The sequence below is a fragment of the Pteropus alecto genome, unplaced genomic scaffold (genome assembly GCF_000325575.1).
Source record: "Pteropus alecto unplaced genomic scaffold, ASM32557v1 scaffold385, whole genome shotgun sequence".
Classification (NCBI taxonomy): domain Eukaryota; kingdom Metazoa; phylum Chordata; class Mammalia; order Chiroptera; family Pteropodidae; genus Pteropus; species Pteropus alecto.
Window position 1 is genome coordinate 496659 of NW_006436543.1, and position 23436 is coordinate 520094.

Sequence of the window (23436 nt, forward strand, 5' to 3'; positions counted from 1 at the left end):
AGTAATTTATATCTTAGCCCCAATAGTAAACTTTTTATCCATGCTTCTTATGATAATTTCCAGTATAAAGGAAAATCTACAGTTCATTCAAGATAGAGAAAATATTATCTGCCAAGAAAAATTGTTTTGTTTTTATTTCTTTGTTTGCATGTTTTTTTTGTTTGTCTTAATTACAGCACAATCCAAACAAAATTGCATCTGGCTTTTTCCTACGATTGTTAACATCAAAGCTAGTGAATGATATTGCAGATATTTGTAGAAGTTTAGTAAGTATGCTTCCTGTTTTAATACTGTATTTTATTGATTCTAAGATGCTTTTTTTTTTCCATTGAAACCTCTCTTAAATAAGGATACATCTAATATATGGCATCTTATGTTTTTTAAAATGTGGATATTAAAATTACTTGGTTGAGAGGGAGGATATTATTGATTGCTTTTTAATATCATTACCTAGCATAGTGCTTGGCTTTTAGTTTCTCAATAAATAAAATAGACTGAATTATTAGATACTAATCATCCAGGCTCATACCTATTTCTGTGCGACACTATATCAAAATTCAAAATAATAATCTATCCTTAAAAATAACAAAAACCTTGCCAGACGGGGAACATATTCTCATTGTGGCATTTATATTTCTTCCACACAAACGAGCTTTTTCCATACATACTTTTTTGTCTGGAACAGTACATGGCGCACTTAGAAGATACTCAAATATCTAATGAGTGAAAAAAAAAATCCGTAATTTGATTATTTTCATTTAATAATAAATCTTGATAATTTTTCCATGTTGCTACATTGTGTTATACCTGACTTTTTTTTTTTTTTTTTAGCAGTAGCATATGTATTTTTAGCCCATCAGGTCTTAATTAACATTTTAAGTAGTTTTTTTTTTCTTTACGGTCACAAAGAATCCTGTGTTAAAGTTTCTTACACTTTTGTCTACTTGTATTTGTGCTTATGAAAGATTTAGGATAAACTCTAGAAATGAAATTACTTTTTCAGAAGGAACGTGAATTTTACTTTTACTGGCTACAATCATTGTCCTCTAAAATAGTCATACCAATGTATAATTTTCCCTAGACTCTTACCAATTTTAGGTAGTATAAAATAAGTATGAGAAATTATTTAAGATTGCATATTATTCTGTTAGTGGGCATTTAATAGAAATAATACTGCAGTGTTCATAACACATGAACCTTAAATTGTTTGATTAGGTGAGTTTTAATTACAGCATGCTTCTGAAAGAAGTCAACCTGAAAAAACATTTTTCTTTTCTTTGAAGTCATCTTTTATCAAAAAGCCACTTGACTATAAAGAAGTAGAATCAATGGAAGATAACACTAATGAAAATCTAATGGAGATGGAGAATCAGTCATCCATGAGTGTATGTAGTGATTTCCCTGCTAGTAGTGTTAGTGATGCAAATGAATCTGGAGAGAGCCAGCTTACTATCGGTAAATACAAATTTACTGTTTGGGATTTCTTTTACCTCTTTGTGTTGATTTGACATTACAAAAGGCCTCATACATACCAATTTTATGCTCATTTTATTTCCTTTTAGTATAGTCTATTAGGATTGTTCCTTTCTACATTAGATTCTTTGATTGTTTAAATTTATTAGTTTCCTATTCTATATAGAGAAAATTTTAAATAATTACTAAAGAAAATCATATGATAGATTATTAGGAAAATAGAAAACAGAAGAGTAAAAAAAGCACCCATAATGCCATCACTTTTAGCCTTTTTCCTGTCATTTCTTTACAGACCCTTTGAAAATTGTAATCAGCATCAACATTCAAATGCCTTCTAATACCTTGTTTTCTTCAAATGTTAACTTATAAGCATTTTTTTCATTTAGCTACTAATATTGATAATCATACTCAGTAACGGCCTCATAATATCCCAATTAACATATATACCATAATTTACTTGACCATTCATTACAGTCAGAAATTTAAGTTTCTATTTCCCCATAATTAACAGTATTACAGTACTGTTTGTTTATACAGCTTTTTAAAAATAGATTATTGATGACAGAATCCTTCAGTAACCTTTTATGAAGAATTTTGAGGCTTTCAGTGTGTAACCAATTTCACTGTAATTTTGTTTTCCATATACTTTTTTTTTTTTTTTTTTTTTTTGGTAGAGGGGAAGACATTTGAGTGTCAACATATGTGGTTGTTTAGTTTACCAAGTGCTTTTTCCTTTTAGGGGCCATGAGTCCTTTAGCTGAAGAACATCTGTCAAAGCAAGATCTACTTCTTTTGGATATGGTCAGGTTCCTGTGCATGTGTGTAACTACGGCTCTTACCAATACTGTGTCATTTAGAGCAGCTGATATTCGGAGGAAATTGTTAATGTTAATTGATTCTAGCATTCTAGACCCTACTAAACCGCTACACCTACACATGGTGAGTTAAGTGAAATGAAAAAGCTCTTCAGTTCTGTGTGGTGTTGCTGCTAAATGAAGTGGACTGACGTGAGAATCACATAGTACCTTTGAAGACTTGAAATCACTTCCTTGAGAAACGAATCTGAGACTAGTTATAAAATACACTTCTTTTATGTGCTGTGAAAAAAATTTAAGAGGATACTGAAACATTAAAACTTGGACTTTGGATAGATTTATTATATTCGAGTATCATTAATTATTATAAATTATTTTAAACTAGGCTAAGAAACACAGCTCCTGAATGTAAAAATAATGCTTAAATAATGTAGCAGTTGAAGTCTGAATCTCGCCTTGACCTTAGTTTACTTTCTTTAAATTTTTTATTGTAATTTCAAAGTGATAACAAAGTTACAGTACTATAAGAACTTCATATTCCCTTCATAAGCTTCTACTGTTAACATTTTACCACATTTGCCTTAGTATTCTCTCTACACACACACACACGCGTGCGCGCACATACACATCTCTTTCTGAATCATTTTAAGATTAAGTTGCAGATGTGATGCCCCTTATACATCAGTGTATATGTCATAAAAACAATGATACTTCCCTGTATAACAACAGTATAATCATCTGGAATATAACACTATTACTGCATTTAGTTTTCAGGTCCGTTCAGTCTCTTTCAGTCTGATACTGTTACTTAGTCTTATCTTTCATGACTTTCCTATTTTTTAATAGTATAGCTACTTGTTCTGTAGAATTCTTTACTTTGAGTTTTTCTCATATTTCCTCATGATTATATTTAGATTTAGACTTTCGTGAGAATATTACAAAAGTAATCCCTCTCCTGCCCTATACCACATCAATCTATCCATCTGCTGATTGATGTCTCCAATTCCAATAAATTCATCATAGGATTTGTTTATTTTTCTGTATTTATAACTCCCTTTTCCATCAGTAAGAAACTGGGCTTTCCACTGAACCTCAATACATTTCCTTGTTTACCCAATATTCTTATATATATAACTACTCTGCTGACCATGTGGGCCATCCCTTAGCCTTAGTACTGGTGACCATGTGTGGAGAGACCCTGGCCCAGCGAATATGCTGGGTGAATCCATGGTCATTTCTCTAGTCTCAGCAAATTGGTAAATATGCCAGGTGATTTTCCCAGCTTTGGGAAACATGCTAGGTGATTCCTTAATTAGAACTTCTTGGAAACATAAAGGTTGAATTCCTGGTAGAATCCCTGGTCATGTTCTAGCTGTGGCGAACATGATGGTTGAGCCCCTGGCTCCAACAAACATGCTTGGTTGAGCCTTGTTTGATCCCCTGGTTTCAACCCTGGCAAACACTAATCAAGTCTCCAGTCCTGACCAGTGGGGAGGGCTGTATGCTTTTCTTAAGGTTTTGCTGTTTAAAGGCACTTCAAGACACTCAGTAACATCACAACCATGACTTTTATGTCAAATATTTAAAATATCCAATTTAATGTTCTTTTATAATATCCGAGGAGTAAGAAATTTTTTTACACATAGATGATAGGGAAAAAAGTCTGATTTCTTACTACAGCCAGAAAATTATTTAACAACTCTTAGAAATAGTCATAGTGCCATAGAGAGTCTTACCAGGTTGCTTTATAGAAAGATAGGTCAGGGTATTTGACTTCTTCCCTGCCTATGATTATCTCTGCTTTCTACAATTTGTTAGTAGCTTTTAAACAGTCAAGTCCTATCCCCCAGCATTGTTTTGGAAGGGTGGAAACAATATAGTTTCAGATTTTTGCTCAGGCTCTTAACCCCAACAGTGGTAGCAACTAGCATTTATTGAATTCTTACAATAATTGCTAGTCCTTTACAGTTATTTCTTTTAATCCTCACAGTAATCTGGCCAGGTAAGTGCCATATCCCCATTTTACAGGTGAAAGTACAAAGGCTCAGATGAGAAGGCAGGTTTTTTAACCACACAATAGGATGTGGTATTGGGATTTGAATCTAACTCTGTTTGACTTTAAATCCCACCCCGCCCCTTTTTTTTTACTATACTGCCTGTTTAAAAAATGTACTGCTTGTGTGGGTGCATGTGTACACACGCATGTGTCTATGTATGAATTTATGGTTACGTATATATTTAAGTAAATGACATGAAAAATAAAAGCTGATTTTTTTCTTCCTATTTTAGTATCTAGTGCTTTTAAAGGAGCTTCCTAGAGAAGAATATCCTTTGCCAATGGAAGATGTTGCTGAACTTCTAAAACCACTATCGTAAGAAATTAAAGCCATATTATGTTCACTTTAAATTTATAAACTAACAGATGTATTTTGTTATGCTTATTAAGTTAAACTTTTTCCACCATAGCAATGTATGTTCTTTGTATCGCCGTGACCAAGATGTTTGTAAAACAATTTTAAACCATGTCCTTCATATAGTGACGAACCTATGTCAAGGCAATATAGATGCTGAGAACACAAAAGATGCTCAAGGACAGTTTCTAACAGTGATTGGAGCATTTTGGTAGGTACAGACTATGGGGTTCTTATTTTTCTTTTGCAATTTCTGATACAGATGCAAACTTTCCATTTCTGCATGTAACTATATACATGCAGTATATAGTTACCCTTAAATGCAACTCTATACATCTTTTAACAGTAGTAGAATGTAATTTGTGTTTTCTTCCTTAATTGCTTGAAGAATTAAACTGTGTTTTTCTTAAGGCCTGGCTTTCTTAACCTGTGAATTTTGAATCACTTAATAGTTTGACATGTGTGGTGAATAAAGCAAAGTGCAACAAATCTAAATTGAATTGTTGGTGTTCCTAAAATGAACAAATTGGCCTTGTCACTATCTGGTTATTTCATGTGTATAGTCACAGTGTGAGGTAACACCATGATACTTATAGAGGGGCACATGTATGTCATTTAGAGCCCTCATATCATTTGACTGATAAGGACTTCTGAATCAGTGTAGAATATGGTTTTTGAAATCTTTGATATAACAACAAAAACTTAAAAAAATTTTTCTCTTTAAAGTAAGTTTACTATAACGTGTTTAGATGAAGTATGATAGCCCCAAAATGAGGCATAAAGATATAAAGCTAATAATACACATTAAAATGAACTTCTTTTCAAACATATCTTGTAGCCAGAATTTTTTAGAAGGTAAGAATATTGGCATATGCTACATAATGAGAATTAAAGGTAGCACGGCAAAGAATTTTGGAAGTAACAAAATAATTCTAATGTCCAGTACTTTATTTTTCACTGCTTTTATTGGAATAATTATTTGACATCGAAATACTTTATTTCAGGCACTTAACAAAAGAGGGGAAGTGCACATTTTCTGTAAGAATGGCACTAGTAAAATGCCTTAAAACTTTGCTTGAGGTGAGTTACTCCATGTTAAATATTAGGTTTTTATAAATTTTTAAAGCACCTTTGTTTCTGTTGTTAATGCATGATTTTTCTCTTAGTATTTCATATTTAACCTTAGTTGTTCTTTTCCCATAGGCTGATCCTTATTCAAAATGGGCTGTTCTTAGTGTAATGGGAAAAGACTTTCCTGTAAATGAAGTTTTTCCACAATTTCTTGCTGATAATGATCACCAAGTTTGCATGTTGGCTGCAGAATCAATCAATAGGTAATGAGTCAGGTATTTATGAAGTATCTGGAATGTTGCAGATATCAATGCAATATCTAGCACAGTGATAGGTTACTAGTTGTGATATTAAAAATAGCTAACACTGTATGTCAGTTATAATTAAAAATGAATTGAAAAAATAAAAATAAAAAAATAGCTAACACTTGTTGAGCATATACTCTTTGCCTGGCATTTATGTTTTCTCTTAATTCTGATAGCTCTATCACTTAGATACTATTATTTTCTCCAATTTATAAATGAAAACTTTTTGGTTTAGAGAGATAAAGTAACTTGCTCAGTACCATACAACTAGTAAGTGATTGAATTGAACGAAGTGCATCTAGTACTGTTTATGAGAGATGTAGAATGTTTGGATGTTACTATAATTTTATTATGAGTTTGTAAAATGAGTTTACATTGTGCCTATTATAATTGTTTATTCAAGTAAACATATAGTCATAGGGATTTGTTTTATGTTTCTATTATAGGGATCTGTTTTATGTTTGAGTCCTGAAGCAAATACTAATTCCTTAAAGACTGTATGTTTATCAGGTTATCAAACTGATTTTTAAGCTCTAAATTGTAACCTACCTGTACTTTTCCCACTTTGCTCTTCCTGTAAATAAAGCATCCTTCTGCTTAATTTTTATCTATAGCATTTGTCACTACTTGAAATATTTTAACACATTACCTGGAATATAAGCTCCTAGAAGTCATTGCTTTTTGTCTGTTCTGTTCATTACTAGGTGTATATTTAGCACCTAAAACAATACTTGGTATGTGGTAGGTGTTTAATAATTTGTAAAATCAATGACTATTTGAAAAAATTATACTTTTAAAACATCAAAGCTGGAAATCGTTTGAGTAACTTTATTGTTCAAATGCAAGTAACCAGTAATTACAGTTCACAGTAAAGAAGTTACCCCAACAGTCATACAAACATGTGTTAGATAACCTAATGTGTTCAAAGTTTGAATGTGCTGATAGTAATGTTTTCATAAATCAGAATTGTGTCTTAATTCCTCAGGTTTGGGACTCTTTTCAGTTAAAACATAGTGCATTGGAAGGATTGCTAAGGAATGTGAACTTTACTTCAAAGATAGAAAATATATACTGAAGTTAAAGATCTGGGATTAGACTCAGAAACAGAACAAACTGATGGTTACCACAGGAGAAGGGGGTGGGAAAATGGATGAAAAAAGGTAAAGGAGAATGAGATATAAACTTCCATTTATAAAAGAAATAAGCCACAGAGATGTAGTGTACAACTCAGGAAATATAGTCAATAATGTTGTAATAATTTTGTATAGTGACAGATGGTCACTATACTTAGTGTGGTGACCTCATCATAAGGTATGTAAATGTCAAATCACTATGTGTTACACCTGAAACTAATGTAATTTTGTATTTTTGTATGCCAACTATAACAAAAAAAATTTTTTTTAAAGGATGGGGTTATAGAGGATCATAAGTTGGACGTAATAAAGCAGTGTAGTGTTGGCATTGAACTATCTCTAAAGATTCAAAAATGTGTAAATTCAAGAATGGCATGAACCTAGCATTTGTTGTTTTTTTTTTGTAGTTTTTTTACTTGTTAGATATTTAATACTGGGCTATTTTATGAGAAACTGGAGAAATCAGAGGAACACCAAAAAGTTTAAAAGTTTTGATACTAAAAAAGCATAAAGGACAAAATTAATTAAAGAATTGTCCTTAAATATGCTAGGATATTTTGCAGAAGTCACCAACTGTGCTCCATCACATAAAAAAAAATTTTTTTAATGGAACATCAAGACATTAAGCTATTAATTTTCAGGGTGGTTAAATATTAGAACACGTTGTCATAGGAGTCTGGCTTCTTCTAATTGGCATTTGACCAGAGGACAATTTTTCTTTTCTGGCTAGTTTGAGTTTAGGGCTATTCAAGTTTGGCAATAAGCTAAAAGATTTTTTGAGACCCTTTGTAGTTCTAGGAGAAAATAGAGTATGTGGTAAAGACCCTAATATAAAGCAGTGGATCTGAACCACTTTAATTGGGCCTAGATTTTCTTAGTCTTTTGAAAGGAAATCTAGTGTGTTAGTATGTCTCACAGAGTGACTTATTTTTGTCTTGTAATATATTTTTGGAAAGTAGTTTGAGATAAAAAATTATTTCACTTTTTGGTTTTTTTTTTAAGATTATTTCAGGATGTAAAACAAGCAAGTTCTTCCACATTATCGAAAGCACTTCCTTTGAAGCTTCAACAAACAGCTTTTGAAAACGCATACTTGAAAGCTCAGGAAGGAATGAGAGAAGTGGTAAATTTAGTAATGCATATTTGATATTATATACTTTTTATAAACATACTGTATCACTTTACCATGTTTGGCCTGATAGTTTATATTTAATAGTTTACAGTATAAGATTAGACTAGAACAACTTATGAATTGATTGAAATTGCTTTATTTACAGGTAAGAATTGGCAGTTTCCTTTGGTTCAACTTATATGTAGCATTTTTCTGGGAAAAGCAATTTACTGAGGTTTTATAGGAGTATAAATGCCTTCCTTTTTTATTAAAAGCTTTTTAATGAGACCTAAATAAAATCTAATTCAGAATAGGTGACAATAGGAAGAAATGGATTTTGAAAATGTTCTAATAGGTAAGATCAGATTATTTTAGTGTTCTTTAGTGACCTTATGATTTTCATAGTTCTCTGTAGAATAATGTGTTTTTCTTAAAATGGCAAAAATTATTTTAGTGTTAGAATTTATTCATTTATTTATGCCTTGAATTTTTTGTAAAAAGTATATGAGTAATCTGTGATAGCACAAGACTAAAAAGGATAGTTGTATAAAAGAATGTGAATTTAGAAAAAGATTTCAATAGAATGGAAAGATGAGTGTAAAGTAATAGAGATAATGTACATTATACATTTTAAAATCAGCCTGTCATGTGCAGAAATGCAAAATATTGATCTGACAGCAATTCATTTAGAAAAAGATCTAAGAAGTTTTACATCTTGAGAGCACAGTATGAATCAACATTGTAATAGTTATTCAGAAAAGCAAATTCTGACTTTGACATCATTAATAGAAGCATACTGTCATGAACAAGTTGGTAAGAATTTGATCTGTACATTTTAGAGGGCAGTTAGCATGTTGGTGCTGAGTAAAAGCTGATTTTTAACTAGAATGTTAGAGATTCTATAGATCTGTCTCTTATAAGGAATAGGTGAAGAAGTAGACTTAGTAGAAACCTCATAGCTATTTTTAAACATGTCAATGATTGCCATTTTTTAAAAGAAGTAGGTTCTTTCTTTTTCTTGTACCAAAAAACAGAACTAGGATCAGAGTACCAGTTTGTTTTTCTATATGTGAAGAGAAACTTCTGTCAAGTATAGGTAATCAAAAAATATACACATCTGTTGGGATATAATAAATGATGATTAAACTAGAAGTATATGTCATGCTATTTAGTTACATGGTTTTATTATTCCTTTTGGTAATATATATGATATTTTAAAATGTATAAAGAACCATATATTATAGTGATAATAAACATGAGATATAGTTGGTATAACTTTTAATCTCTCACCTTCTTGCAATATCTTTCTTCTTTTCTTTAAAGTACTTTATATCTCACTAAAAATTTTAGCAGTTCTTTCCATAATATCAAAAGCAGTTTTTCCCACTCTAGCAACTGATGTTTTCTCAAAATCTCTACTCTTAGCTCCATCTGTAGGATTTAAACTATTCACTGAGTGCTTAGATGTCATGGTGTACTTTGCTTTTAGACTGATAGGTTTATTTGTAATGTTTAAATATTTACATTATTTTTAAAATTCTAAAGTCCCACAGAGCTGAGAATCCTGAACTTTTGGATGAGATTTATAATAGAAAAGCTGTTTTACTGATGACGATAGCAGTGGTTTTATACTCTAGCCCTGTCTGTGAAAAACAGGCTTTGTTTGCCCTATGCAAGTCTGTGAAAGAAAATGGATTAGAACCTCACCTCATTAAAAAGGTACATGTGGATGGATATTTTTTATTATAATCTTTTTTGGGTAAGTTCTAAATAATTTAAAAAGTTAAAGTAGAATTTTAAAGCAGTACTTATGAAAAGACTTGGAGACAGTTTTATTTTTTAGATTTGGAATATTGGAAAGTAGTAACTTTTTAAATAGTGTATTAATTTGTATGCAGGGTCATTTCTTGCATTCAATTTAAGAGTATTTCACAAGGCATTCTTTGAACTAACAAGGGTGAATGACCTGTCATCATGTAGACCAGGCCCTCTGGAATAGCATTTATTGAGGGAAACACATGAAAAAAGCACGTATTTTCCCTGGTGGATTCTGGGGCAGGACATAAGGATCTAGCAGGGCTGGGAGTCAAATTTTAGAGTTATGAAGCTTTTAAATTGCATGATTAGGGAAGGAGGACCAGGGTCCAGCCTTGCAGTTACATCCGCACAGTGTTATAGAGTGTGCATCCGTGCCCTGTTCCACTACCTCAGAATTCGTGGTTTGGGAAGTTCCAAGCCTTTCCATTGTAGATTTTAACATGATGATTGGCCTTATATGCCATTTGGCTTTCTACCAGCATAGTTTCCATGGAGCTTTATATTGGGCCAACCCACAGGTAGTCAGTCTTAGGCATGTTAATCTTTTATTTCTCAGGATTAAAAAAAGAAGTCGTTTTTAAAAAAATTATACAATTATACTACTTAATTATTGTAAGTGGAATATAGTGTTTGGATTTTTCTCATTTGGATTTAGGACTGAGAAGAAGGATTATTTTACTTTAGATTGTCCTTTGCAATATAATCAAATGTTGAAAATTGCAATGTATTTTCCTGTTTTTATTCATTTACCATTTATTAAGATTTTTTTATGTGCTAGGCACAGCGCAAAGTGTATTAAATGCATTTTTCTTATTTAGTCTTGCCAAAGTGGGTACTTTTATTATCCCTATCTCATAGATGAGTAAATCAAGGTATAGAAAAGTTAAATGAATAATTAAAATCATACTGTAAGTAAATATTAACAAAGATTTAAATAATATATTATTTCAATGTTTTCTTGAAGCTTTGACTTATTCTTGATTTGTACAGGTTTTAGAGAAAGTTTCTGCAACTTTTGGATATAGTCATTTAGAGGACTTCATGGCTTCTCATTTGGATTATCTGGTTTTGGAATGGCTAAATCTTCAAGATACTGAATATAGCTTATCTTCTTTTCCTTTTGTTTTATTAAACTATGCAAACGTTGAGGATTTCTATAGGTAGGTTTATATATAGCACATATTAAATATGTTTAATTTACAATTAGGTAATGATGTTTGGCAATCTCACCTCCACACATGCAGAGTAGGAGGCTGTATAGAAAAGGGGCAGCACAGCTTGTTTTAATGAAATTATATTGAAGGGAATCTGTGGACTTAGGATCTGGTCCTAACTGTGCCAATAACCAGCTATGTGACTTTAGGCAAGCCATCTAAACAGCCTTTGGGATTTGTTTTTCTTAGTAATCTATAAAGTAAGAGAGTTACACAGGAGCTCTTTAATGTTCCCTTCAGCTTTAACATTTGATAATCTCTATGAAAAGTTAAAGATAAATTACCAGTGGCTCATTATATCTGCCTTGTTTTTCTTTTCTGCTGCTTGACTATAGGATTTAGTCATTTTAGTGACTATAGGATTTAGTCATTTTAATTTTATTGTAAAAATATTTTGCTAACTGATTCTAGAGAAGAAAATTTTGAAAATGGAAAGGTTTGAAACAACTAAAGAGTGATGCTTAGGTATCAGGATGTTGGGAAGGCATTTCATAATTGTTTATAATGATCCTTATTGTTCATTCATTTTGACAATAAAATTTACATTTTTTGAATTTATAAATTGCTTTCACATTTCATTTTATAATAGTTTTGCATGAATTGCTTATGCAGAAGAAATAAATACAAATTCGATTTCTGCTTTTTTTTGATCACAGAATTAGGGTAGTGTATTCTAAGATTTTTTTTTTTAGTGTGATTGTTTAGAATTTACCTAACTTTATTTCTCCATTTATAAAATTAGAGTAAGAATATCTAATGATGTAGATTAAATGATGTTCTAATGCTTATTAAAGCATTTTGTTATTTTAAGAACTATATTATGAAATTTTGCTTTGAAAAGTTACATATAACATTTAAAATTTTCATATTTTTAGATCTTGTTATAAAGTTTTGATTCCACATCTGGTAATTAGAAGTAATTTTGATGAAGTGAAATCCATTGCTAATCAAATTCAAGAAGACTGGAAACATCTTCTAACAGACTGCTTTCCAAAGATTCTTGTAAATATTCTTCCTTACTTTGCCTATGAGGGTACAGGAGACGTTGGGATGGGACAGCAAAGAGAGACTGCTACCAAAGTCTATGATATGCTAAAAGATGAAAACTTCCTAGGAAAACAGGTATGACTTCAACCTTTACATGCATTTTATCCCCTAATTGATCTGAGATGTAACTTTAAAGTTTTAAGGCTCTTTATTTATTTATGTAGTTAAATTTAGTATGTGGTAATCACTATCTAGCATAGACAATCCATGAATTTTTTTGTTATACAGTGTTCTTTCCTTTTGATTGGCTTTTAAATTAAATGTTTTCAATCAGAAATTTAAAAAAATAACTCAAATAATTTTATTTTTTTCTTTTTAAAATTTATTTTAATTGGCAATAATAATAGATGCAAGTTGTTAAGTTCAAACAGTACTGACAATGTTTAGAAAAATTTCCTCACTTCATTAAGTCCTTCACTTTTCAAGGAAAAGTACAATCCCAAGTTTTTATACCCTGTTCTTCCTTTTTTTCCATGACTGTCTTCTAACATATGATATAATTTATTTGTGAATTATGTTCATTGTTTATTATCAATCTTGTCTACCATAAGTACTATGAAAGTAGAATTTTTTTTCTTTTTTTTTACTGATGTATACTGACGATCTAGTATATATTGAGTACTCATTATTTGATAAAAGATAGAGTCATGTTAAAAAGGATCTAACAGTTTGTTTTATAATTTATATGCATCCAAACTTATTTGAGGTAACTTATATTAAAGAACATTTTAAATCTTTTTTAAGGTAAAAGAGGAGTGGTCAGCCCAGTTTGTTTTTAATGTAATTAAAAGATGACTGAACAAGTTTGGTTATCATTAGAATTACAATTGGATAAACTCCAAGAGACTCTTTTTGGTTGTCCAGTTATCTACATTGAAACAAGAAATGGAACAGCAAATTTCTTAGTTGCTTAGGTAGGCCATTGCCAGTCAGAGCTGGTTATGTCTGTAGTCTGGAGGCAAATGGTGAGCAGAGGGGCCCCTTTCTCAAAAGACAGTTGGAACAGAATGTTGGCACTCCAAAGGTAATGGAATTACACGAGGACAATCTGTTGCTACCGCCTCCCACCCAATCTCCCAGTTTAGACTTCTGAGCAGGCCTAATCTTATTATTCTTATTTATGTATTCAAACCAAAAGATAGCAATTTTCAGAGTCAGAATTAGTCTAGGAGGGAAAGATGATTACATTAAACCCTGATTAAAACACCAGTCTCAAGAACAAAGACAAAAATTAAATAATTTCTTGGTTAAAAACATAAAGTTTTGTTAGTCTCCATTTTATTTAGCATGAAGTTGTCATTGTAAGTTAATTTTTTGTTTCTCTAATAGTGCTTTCTCTGAATCTTCTAGATTCTTTTTTCTGTCAATAAGTGTTGATGTGACTGTTATCAGTCTTCCAGTCTTCTAAAAACTGCCAATTTGTTGACTGCCTAAAATATTTACAGTTATAAGATAGTTTAGCTGTGCGTAGACATCCGAACAATTTATATGTACTTTAGCTAAACATTACAAGTCTGACTTATTAGAGAATCATATAAAACTAGTGAATTCAGTTGTCATCTTATGTGTAAGGAAGCTCATTAATTTTTTTCTTTGATATTTATCAGACCTGGCTAATTTGTCCTTAATCCAGATGTATTTCAAAATGAGGCTGAGTTTTTAAAAGGGCTGAAACCTTGGAAATGATGACTTGAACAACTGAGATGTAAGCCTGAAGGAAAGGCTAGGATTTTTACATTAGGTTTCTTGTCACATTCAAAAATATTTCTTTTATTTGGAAGTATTTCCAAACCTTGTCCATCAGGTAAATCAGCCATTTGCCTTTTTAGTTTAGAGCACTGTAATTCTTTATTTGGAATGCTAATCAATTCACCTTTAAGGTTGTCACACAGTTCTCAATCATTTGACAGAAGTGTAATGTAGCAGATCCATCCTTTATATTTAGTGAATTTATGCTTTTTGTGAGGCTACCTGTAGCAGGAAGTGGATTGATGAAGATTCTGCCCCTGTAGGGAAGGATTTTAGTCTACTGTTGATGACAGGGAATGTGAGTAGCGGCTAGCCTCAGAATTTGGAGTATCAACCAAAGTAGAAATCTGGGGAGAAGTCATGCAGGGAACAAAGATGACTATTACCGGTCACTGATAATTCTTACTAGCAAAGTTTTCTATATTCCCAAATAAGAGTAAAATGCAGATTGAGGAGAAGCATAGATCAGTGGGGAATTTGGTTGATGGGAAAATGATTAGGTTGAGGAATTTAATATTAAATCTGAAGCCTAAGTCTATTAAAATGATTCTTCAAAATTTAACTAAAGAGTTGAATTAGAGAGTCTTATTTGGTATAATTTCCTTGCTGTCCTTCACTTTATAAGTCGGTGGCATAGCAGAAAAAGTGGAGTTAGCTGTATGTCTTGCACATTTTAGATCTTTCATCATTTATTTCCTTCTATGGCCACTGAATAATTTTGGAAATGAGGCTAAAGTGAGCACCTTGAGCTGTTTTAAAGGTCATGGACATAAAAACTTAATTTCGTATCTTTACAGATTGATCATTTATTTGTTGCTAATTTACCAGAGATTGTGGTGGAGTTACTGATGACATTACATGAACCGGCAACTTCTGGTACCAGCCAAAGCACTGACCTCTGTGATTTTTCAGGGTATGGGTATTTAAAACTTACCGAATTAGCTGCAATTTCAGAAGTTCCTTGGGAAGTTTATTGATTGACACCTTCAAATGTCTATTTCAGTTTTTAGGCACATACTCTGCTTTTAAAATTGTTTCTTTAAAAATAACTTCTTTTGAATTGGTTAACTCATCTGCTTCTGCTATAGTCCTGCCACAATAACTGCTCTTTCTGGTTGACTCCCTTGTTTGTAAATTCAATGATCTTTTTTGTTCTCCATCTTCCTGTAGTGTTTGAGCATTGTATCATCTGTTGCCTCTTGAAAATGTCTTCTTTATGAAGTATTCCTCGTTCTCCTTTTCTATGACTTGTCTTTTCTTTATCGTGTTCCTTAGCTCTCAGAATGTACTGTACTACAATTTAATTTGGATGTGAAACTCACTTGGTTGTACGTGAATGTTAGAATTATTTTCCCAACTTGATTATAAACTGCTTAAAAGCACCCTTTATTTTTTTATATGCCTTAGTGCTAGGCATATAAATTATAATGATATCTACCAGAGTACTTTTGTATGTATACTTTCATTTGATATAGTGTTTAATAGCTGTGTCTTAAAATATTATTGCATTTACAGTAATAGCGTAGAGTTTTAATTCAGACCTGGAGTGGCTCCTTTGTGGAAATGCCATTAACTTAATAAAAGATTTTTTAAACAAATCATTGAAAACTGATTAAGCCCCAGAAGGTAAATATCTAAATATTCTGGTTTATATATATAGACTAAGATGTCATTTGTGATTTTATTAAAAATCTACTTTTTTAGTAGAAATATAATTTTTAAATTTAGGATTATTATAATCTAAATTTTTATTCTAGAATTTCATTGGTCTGGCAACCAAATCTGTTTTTTCTTGATAATTTTGTTCTGAAAATGATGACAATTTTTCCTGTAACTCTTAGGGATTTGGATCCTGCTCCTAATCCACCTCATTTTCCATCACATGTGATTAAAGCAACATTTGCCTATATCAGCAATTGCCATAAAACCAAGTTTAAAAGCATTTTAGAAATTCTTTCCAAAAGCCCTGTGAGTATACATTACTGGTATAGTTACTGAAGAGAGAATTCTTTCTTTTTTGGCTAAAAAAGAGAAAAAGTAAACAAATGGAAAATTCATCTGAATTAAAAAGAAAAACATAAGTTTATATCTTGGTATTATACTTGTCAATATTAATTGAAATATGTTACATATGAGGGCTGAATTTTGTGATACTTTAGTCATATATTGAGTCAGAATTTTTTTTAAGAATATGCTATTATAGTTTACTATCTGAAAATTAAATAGACAATAGCTTTTTTATGTTTAAGATAGTAATTTTCTTAACGTAATATTTTATATGCAATATCAGACCCAAAACTGAATTCTGTAATTTAGTTATTTTGAATACAAAATGTATTTCTTATAGCTGAGTATACATGATTTGAGAACTTTTTACTAAATATGTCTTTATTTTCTAGGATTCATATCAGAAAATTCTTCTAGCCATATGTGAGCAAGCAGCTGAGACAAATAACATTTATAAAAAGCACAGAATTCTTACAATATATCACCTATTTGTTAGTTTATTATTGAAAGATATAAAAACTGGCTTAGGAGGAGCTTGGGCCTTTGTTCTTCGAGATGTTATTTATACTTTGATTCACTATATTAACAAAAGGTAAATAATATATATAGACCAATGTATAAGTATTTTTCTCTTCTCTTAATTGAAAATTTGTGTTTCTAGAGGTAGAAGCCAGAGTACTATTCTCCGAATTTTGCGCTTTTTTTGCATTTTTAAAAATTTTTTATTTTTCAATTATAGTTGACATGCAATATTTTATCAGTTTCAGGTGTACAACATAGAGATTAGACATTTATATAATTTATGAAGTGATCACACCAATAAATCTAGTATCCATCTGACATCATACATAGCTATTACAATATTATTGATTATATTCTCTATGCTATACTTTATATCCCCATGACTGTTTTTAACTACCAATTCGTACTATTTAATCCCTTTCCCTTTTCACCCATTCCCTCAGATCCTCCTCCCATCTGGCAACCATCAAAATGTTCTCTATCTTCGAGTTTATTGCTGTTTTGTTTGTTAGTTTCTTTTGTTTTTTAGATTCCACATATAAATGAAATCATGTGATATTTACTTTCTCTGTCTTATTTAGCATAATACCTTCTAGATCCATCCATGTTATCGCAGATGGCAAAATTTTGTTCTTTTTTATGGTTTAGTAATATTCCATTGTATATATGCACCACTTCTTTACCCATTCATCTATTGAAGGACAGTTAGGTTGCTTCCATAGCTTGGCTATTGTAAATAATACTGCAGTGAACATATGGATGCATATATCTTTTTGAATTAGTGTTTTGGGTTTCTTTGGATACATACTCAGAAGTGGGATTACTGGGTCCTCTTTGTTTCTTGTTATAGCCTTTGTTTTATAGTCAGTTTTGTCTGGTATAAGTATTGCTACCCTAGCTGTTTTTTATTTGTTTGTTTGTTCCATGAAATGTTTCCATTCCTTTACTTTCAGTCTTTGTCTGTCTTTTGATCTGAAGTGAGTCTTTTGTAGGCAGCATATGTAAGGATTTTATTTCCTTATCTGTTCAGCCACTCCGTCATTTAATCCATTTACATTTAAAGTAATTGTTGAAAGATATCTAGTTATTGCCATTTTATTATTCATATTTTTAATCTTTTTTCTTCTTAAAGGAGTCCCTTTAACATTTCTTGTTCTACTGGTTTGGTGGTGATAAACTCCTTTAGCCTTTTCTTGTCTGGGATGAATTCTACTTTTTAATATATATTGTATTTGCCTGTATTTTTTACAAATTGCAATACTACTTCTCCACCTCTAGAAACCCTAAGTACTAGGGTCTTCGACAGTTTAAAATAAATATTCTAATTTTATTTTATTTATTTATTTTTTTCTATTTCTATTTAAAAAAATTGGTTAATGAAATTCAGTAAGTTTCAGGTGTACAATTTAACCACTAGTATATTGTCCATGTCCATTAGTCTCTGTTTGTTTGTCCTGTTCATTTGTTGCTTTTAGGTTTATATCCCACATATAAGTGATATCATGTGGTTTTCAACTTTTTCTGTCTGGCTTATCCCACTTAGCATGATCATCTCAAGGTCCATCTACATTGTGACTAATGGAGGTATTTCATCTCTTCTTATGGCTGAGTAATATAGTCCATTGTACATATGTACCACAGCTTCTTTATCCAATCATCTATCGTAGGACACTTTGGTTGCATCCGTGTCCTGGCCACCATGAATAATGTTGCTATGTACACTGGTGTGCAAATATCTTTTCCGATATGGGTTTTCAAGTCTTTGGGGTAAATACCCAGTAGAGGAATTGCTGGATCATATAGTAGATCAATTTTTAGTTTTTTGAAGAACCTCATACTGTTTTCCATAGTGGCTGTACCAATTTGCAGTCCCACTAGCAGAATATGAGGGTTCCTTTTTCTTTTACAGAAGAAAAAGTTATTACTTGCCCTGTTGATAACAGCTATTCTAACAGGTTTGAGATAGTATCTCATTGTGGTTTTGATTTGCATTTCCCTAATAGCTAGCGAGGTTGAGCATCTTTTTGTGTGTTTGTTGGCCATTTGTATGTCTTCTTGGGAGAAGTGTCTGTTCAGGTCCTCTGCCCATTTATTGAATTGTTTGTTTTTTTTGTTATTGAGACGTATGAGTTCTTTGTATATTTTAGATATTAGGCCCTTATTGGAGGTGTTGCTTGCAAATATATTTTCCCATTCGGATGGTTGTCTCTTTGTCTTGTTGACGGTTTCTTTTGCTGTGCAGAAGCTTTTTAGTTTTATATATTCCCATTCATTTATTTTTGCTTTTATTTCCCTTGCCTTTGAGATCAAATTCATAAAATCTTCTTTAAGTCCAAGGTCCTTGATTTTAGTTCCTGTGTTTTCTTCTATGCAATTTATTGTTTCAGGTCTTATATTCAGGTCCTTAATCCATTTTGAGTTAATTTTGGTGTGTGGTGATAGACATACAATGTTTTGACAGAGATTTCCTTGACTACTAGGAGCCAAGAGAGAGAAATAAAACCTTTTCTAGTCTTTGTAGATTGGTTCTTTGTTAGGGCTCTCCCTTAATACTTAGATGTGCACCGAGCCTAGGAATCAGCCCAAAGTGAAAGCTTATGGTCTTCTCAGGTAGTTTTTGAACATGCATCTTACCTTGGGCATGTGTGTGGCTTTCTAAATTCCCTGGATATATGGGCAATTTTGAATGCTCTAATTTCCCAAGGAAGCCCTCCCCCTAGATTTCCCACCTAGATATTAGCCAGTTTATTGTATGTCTCTACAGTAATCTTTTGTCCCAGGCAGCTGTGGGTTGTTGGTCAGCCTTACAATGTTTTCTGTGAATACCCTCAGCTTTTCCAGCTGTGGGGAGATTCAGGTTAGGCAAAACAGAGGTCAGTTCCCCTCAGTCCTTCAGGTAGCTCCCAGACAAGTTTAGAACAGACATACACAATAATAATTTGTGAGTAAGGCCTGCTCTGCTTTCTCTGGAAATGAGGACCAGGATCCCACATTGGGAATTAGGGAATGCAGTTTTCCTGACTATGGCCAAGCTGGGTGCAGGTGGGGCAAGAGCAAGTAAAGTCACCATAAAGCTTTTCTACAATTTTTAAGTTGCCATTTTCTTGATTGATTAAGCATTTGCTTGATTGCTATAAATCTTTGACTATTTAGAGTTCTAACAAAGTTCTGACAGTTCTACTTTTTAAAAAAAATTTATAATACAAATGATTTTTATTCTGTACTATTCTTAGAGATCCTTCCATGACAGGCTTCAGAGCTGCCACCTCTTTTAAAAAATTTTTTTAAATTTATTTTTCAATTACAGTTGACATACAATATTATATTAGTTTCAGGTACAACATTTATATACCTTTACAAAGTGATCATCCTAAGTCTAGTACCCATCTAACACCATATATAGTTATTACAATATTATTGACGTTATTTCCTATGCAGTACCTTACATTTCCATGACTTTTTATAAATAGCAATCTGTACTTCCTAATCCTTTTTTGCCCATCCCCCTAATTCCCCTCCCATCTGACTACCATCAATTTGTTTTCTGTATTTATGAGTTTGTTTTTGTTTGGTTTGTAAATTGGTGCAGCTAGCATAGAAAACAGTATGGAAGTTCAAAAAAATAGAACTACTATATGACCCAGCAATCTTACTTCTGGGTATTTATCTGAAGAAATCTAGAACATTAATTCAAAAAGATTATATATATATTAACATTAATTCAAAAAGATTATATATATATATTAATTCAAAAAGATTATAAAAGTATATATATATATAATCTTTTTGAATATATAATTCTTTGTTTATTGCAGCATTATTCGCAATAGCTGAGATATACAAACAGCCTAAGTATCCATCAATAGATGAATTGATAATGAAGATGTACAAATATACAATAGAATATTATTCAGCATAAAAAAATGAAATCTTGTCTTTTGCGACAACATAGATGGACCTCAAGGGTGTTATATTAGTAAGTCAGACAGAAAGATAAATACCATATGATTTCATTTATATATGGAATCTAAAAAATAAAATAAGTGATCAACAAAACAAACAAATGAATAGTTCTGCTTGTTTTTAGTGTTTCTGTCAGGGGAGCTTAGAGCTGTTTGCTCCGCCATTTTGCTGATGTCTCTTCTCATCTTGGCTTTAAGGAATTAGATATGAAAGTGACTTTTATGTCAAGCCACATCAGAATTAGAACTGTCGAATAAAAATGACATTTGAATGAGTTTATATCACAGTAGTTTCCTACAACTTATACTTTATTTTTCCTATATTAGGCCTTCTCGTTTCATGGATGTATCATTACGTAGCTTCTCCCTTTGTTGTGACCTATTAAGCCGGGTTTGCCACACAGCAGTAACTTACTCTAAGGATGCTTTAGAAAATCACCTTCATGTTATTGTTGGTACACTTATACCCCTTGTGGATAATCAGATGGAGGTTCAGGAACAGGTAATTTTGTATATCATCTTCAAAATGATATTTGAAATACATTGATAAAGTATTCTTGGATTGAGCTGAGTGTTTTATGTTTATTTAGTGTAATTAGTAATTTTAATGAAAATATTCCTTAAAAATAGTTGGAAAAACATTCTCAATGAGTTAATTTTTATAAACATTTAATTATAGAACATCTAGTAATTTTGATCTAGTAAATAATCCGATAGTTTGTCTTCTCATGCTGACACGTAGTCAAAGCTAGGGACAGTAGTTCACACCACTACGGTGGTGTGTAGGATATTACTTATATAAAATGTTGCAGTAAGAGTGGCATTTTTATACCTCAGTGCCCATCCAGTAGTAGTACTTTAACTATTTGATAAATTATTTCAAAGCACAGAAACAGTAATAGTTGAGTACCATAGAAGTAATTAAAACATTTTGTCTGAACTAGATTAGTAGAGTTTTTATCAGTTATTACAGTAGTTTGGTTGTTTTACTTTAAAATATAATTAAGCCATACCTCCCCCTTTTTTTTCCTTTTTAAATTATGTTTAGGTATTGGACTTGTTGAAATACTTAGTGATAGATAACAAGGATAATGAAAACCTCTATATCACGATTAAACTTTTAGATCCTTTTCCTGACCGTGTTGTCTTTAAAGATTTGCGTATTACTCAGCAGAAAATCAAATATAGTAGAGGACCCTTTTCACTCTTGGAGGTAATAATTATTCCATTATCTTACTATGTTGTATTAGAGATGATAGGCAGAAGTACTTTTTGAAAGCCTCTAATGCTCTGAAAGTAAAAAATTGAATCTTTTAAATTCAATTTAAAAATAAATTGATAAAAAAATAACATAAGATCTACTCCCCTCTTACCAAATAAAAAACTCAATATATCCTCCTGCATTATAGTAAAAATATAAATATCAGAGTTTTTTTTGGTAAAGATTTGAATTTAAATATTGAAGAAATGTGATAAAAATGTGCTTGATTTTCATATGCATAAGATTCATTAATATTTCACAATTACCATCTGATCCTTAGAGGGACAGCTTAATGTTTGAATTAGAAATATTTAACTTTTTAAAGAGTTTTTCTTTAATTCTCTTTTAACCTTTATAACTTCAAAATTATATTCAGGTATATTTTTCTTATAAATCTTATAATTTAAAAATCATCTATTTTTACTTCATATCAATATGAAAATACAGTTAAGTATATTAAGATGTAAAACCAGAGTTATGGTACTACATAAATAGAAACTTAAGGTTTTTCCTCTAATTGAGTATGCTATAACATTCTTAAAATCCAACTATGTAATCATGAGATTATTAGAATTTAAATTAAAACATTGTAGAATTTAAAGTGGAAGAAGCAATTTAGTTTTGCCTTGTTTGTTATGAGTGGTATGAGTGAGTGTAAGAGGCATTTATTAATTTTTTTCTTTTAAGTTTTATTTAAAACATATCAAAAGCAAGTTACATTTTTAACTAATTTTCTCTTTTAGGAAATTAACCATTTTCTCTCAGTAAGTGTTTGTGATGCACTTCCATTGACAAGGCTTGAAGGGTTGAAGGATCTTCGAAGACAACTAGAACAACATAAAGATCAAATGGTGGAACTTATGAGAGCATCTCAGGGTACTAATTTTGATGACATGAGCTATTTGTACTTTATTTCTTTTTGAAAGAATCTTTTATAAATTCTTGCTCTTGGTTTAATTGTCATGGACTTAGTTAAGATTTTTATCATTTAGTTCAGAACTTCATCACTTCTCATTCAACCATAAAAGGCTTCCTAATGGGCTCCTCACCTTGAACTACTCCCATGTTATCTATCCTCTACATCTCCGCCAGAATGATTTCTCTAAACACAGACATGATCATTTTATTCTAATGCTTAAAAAAATGTTCTCGTCCTACTGCCTAAAAGAAAAATTATTTTCTTATAGCCATGCATGTAAGGAAATCTGTCTCTGCTTATGCTCCAACTTAATTTAAATAAATGTCTCATTTTAAATTATGTATATAGTATATATGTATATATGTGTGTTTGTGTTTTTACATATACACATATATGTATACATGTATCTAGCTTTATTTTACTTCAGAAAACATTCATTTTTATATTGATTTGATTTGAGTTTAGATTATTATAGTATTGTACTTAGGAGGACCCTTTTCTACTTATGTTTTGATTTTCATCTTCCTTTTCCATTACATCTTCCTGTGCCCATTATTTTCATATTTCTATTGTGTTATTCTTATCCTCAGTACTTTTAAAAGCTAATTTTGGTTTTAG

General features: G+C 31.3%; 1 protein-coding gene across 6 annotated transcripts in view; it reads left to right on the forward strand.

Moving 5' to 3' along the window:
• ATM (ATM serine/threonine kinase) overlaps positions 1-23436 on the forward strand; it is a 122068-nt gene that overhangs the window by 28285 nt on the left and 70347 nt on the right. For 4 of the 6 annotated variants that reach the window (XM_025047902.1, XM_006913430.3, XM_015590578.2 and 1 more), the window contains 17 exons: positions 177-266; positions 1284-1455; positions 2213-2412; positions 4578-4660; positions 4755-4910; positions 5704-5779; positions 5903-6033; positions 8211-8331; positions 9865-10038; positions 11128-11297; positions 12227-12473; positions 14945-15060; positions 15989-16115; positions 16547-16746; positions 20966-21140; positions 21687-21851; positions 22643-22775. In XM_025047902.1, the coding sequence (XP_024903670.1) occupies positions 177-266; positions 1284-1455; positions 2213-2412; positions 4578-4660; positions 4755-4910; positions 5704-5779; positions 5903-6033; positions 8211-8331; positions 9865-10038; positions 11128-11297; positions 12227-12473; positions 14945-15060; positions 15989-16115; positions 16547-16746; positions 20966-21140; positions 21687-21851; positions 22643-22775 (2536 nt within the window). The remainder of the gene's footprint in view (positions 1-176; positions 267-1283; positions 1456-2212; positions 2413-4577; positions 4661-4754; positions 4911-5703; positions 5780-5902; positions 6034-8210; positions 8332-9864; positions 10039-11127; positions 11298-12226; positions 12474-14944; positions 15061-15988; positions 16116-16546; positions 16747-20965; positions 21141-21686; positions 21852-22642; positions 22776-23436) is intronic. The other 2 variants (XR_003046797.1, XM_006913431.3) reach the window with 2 other exon arrangements.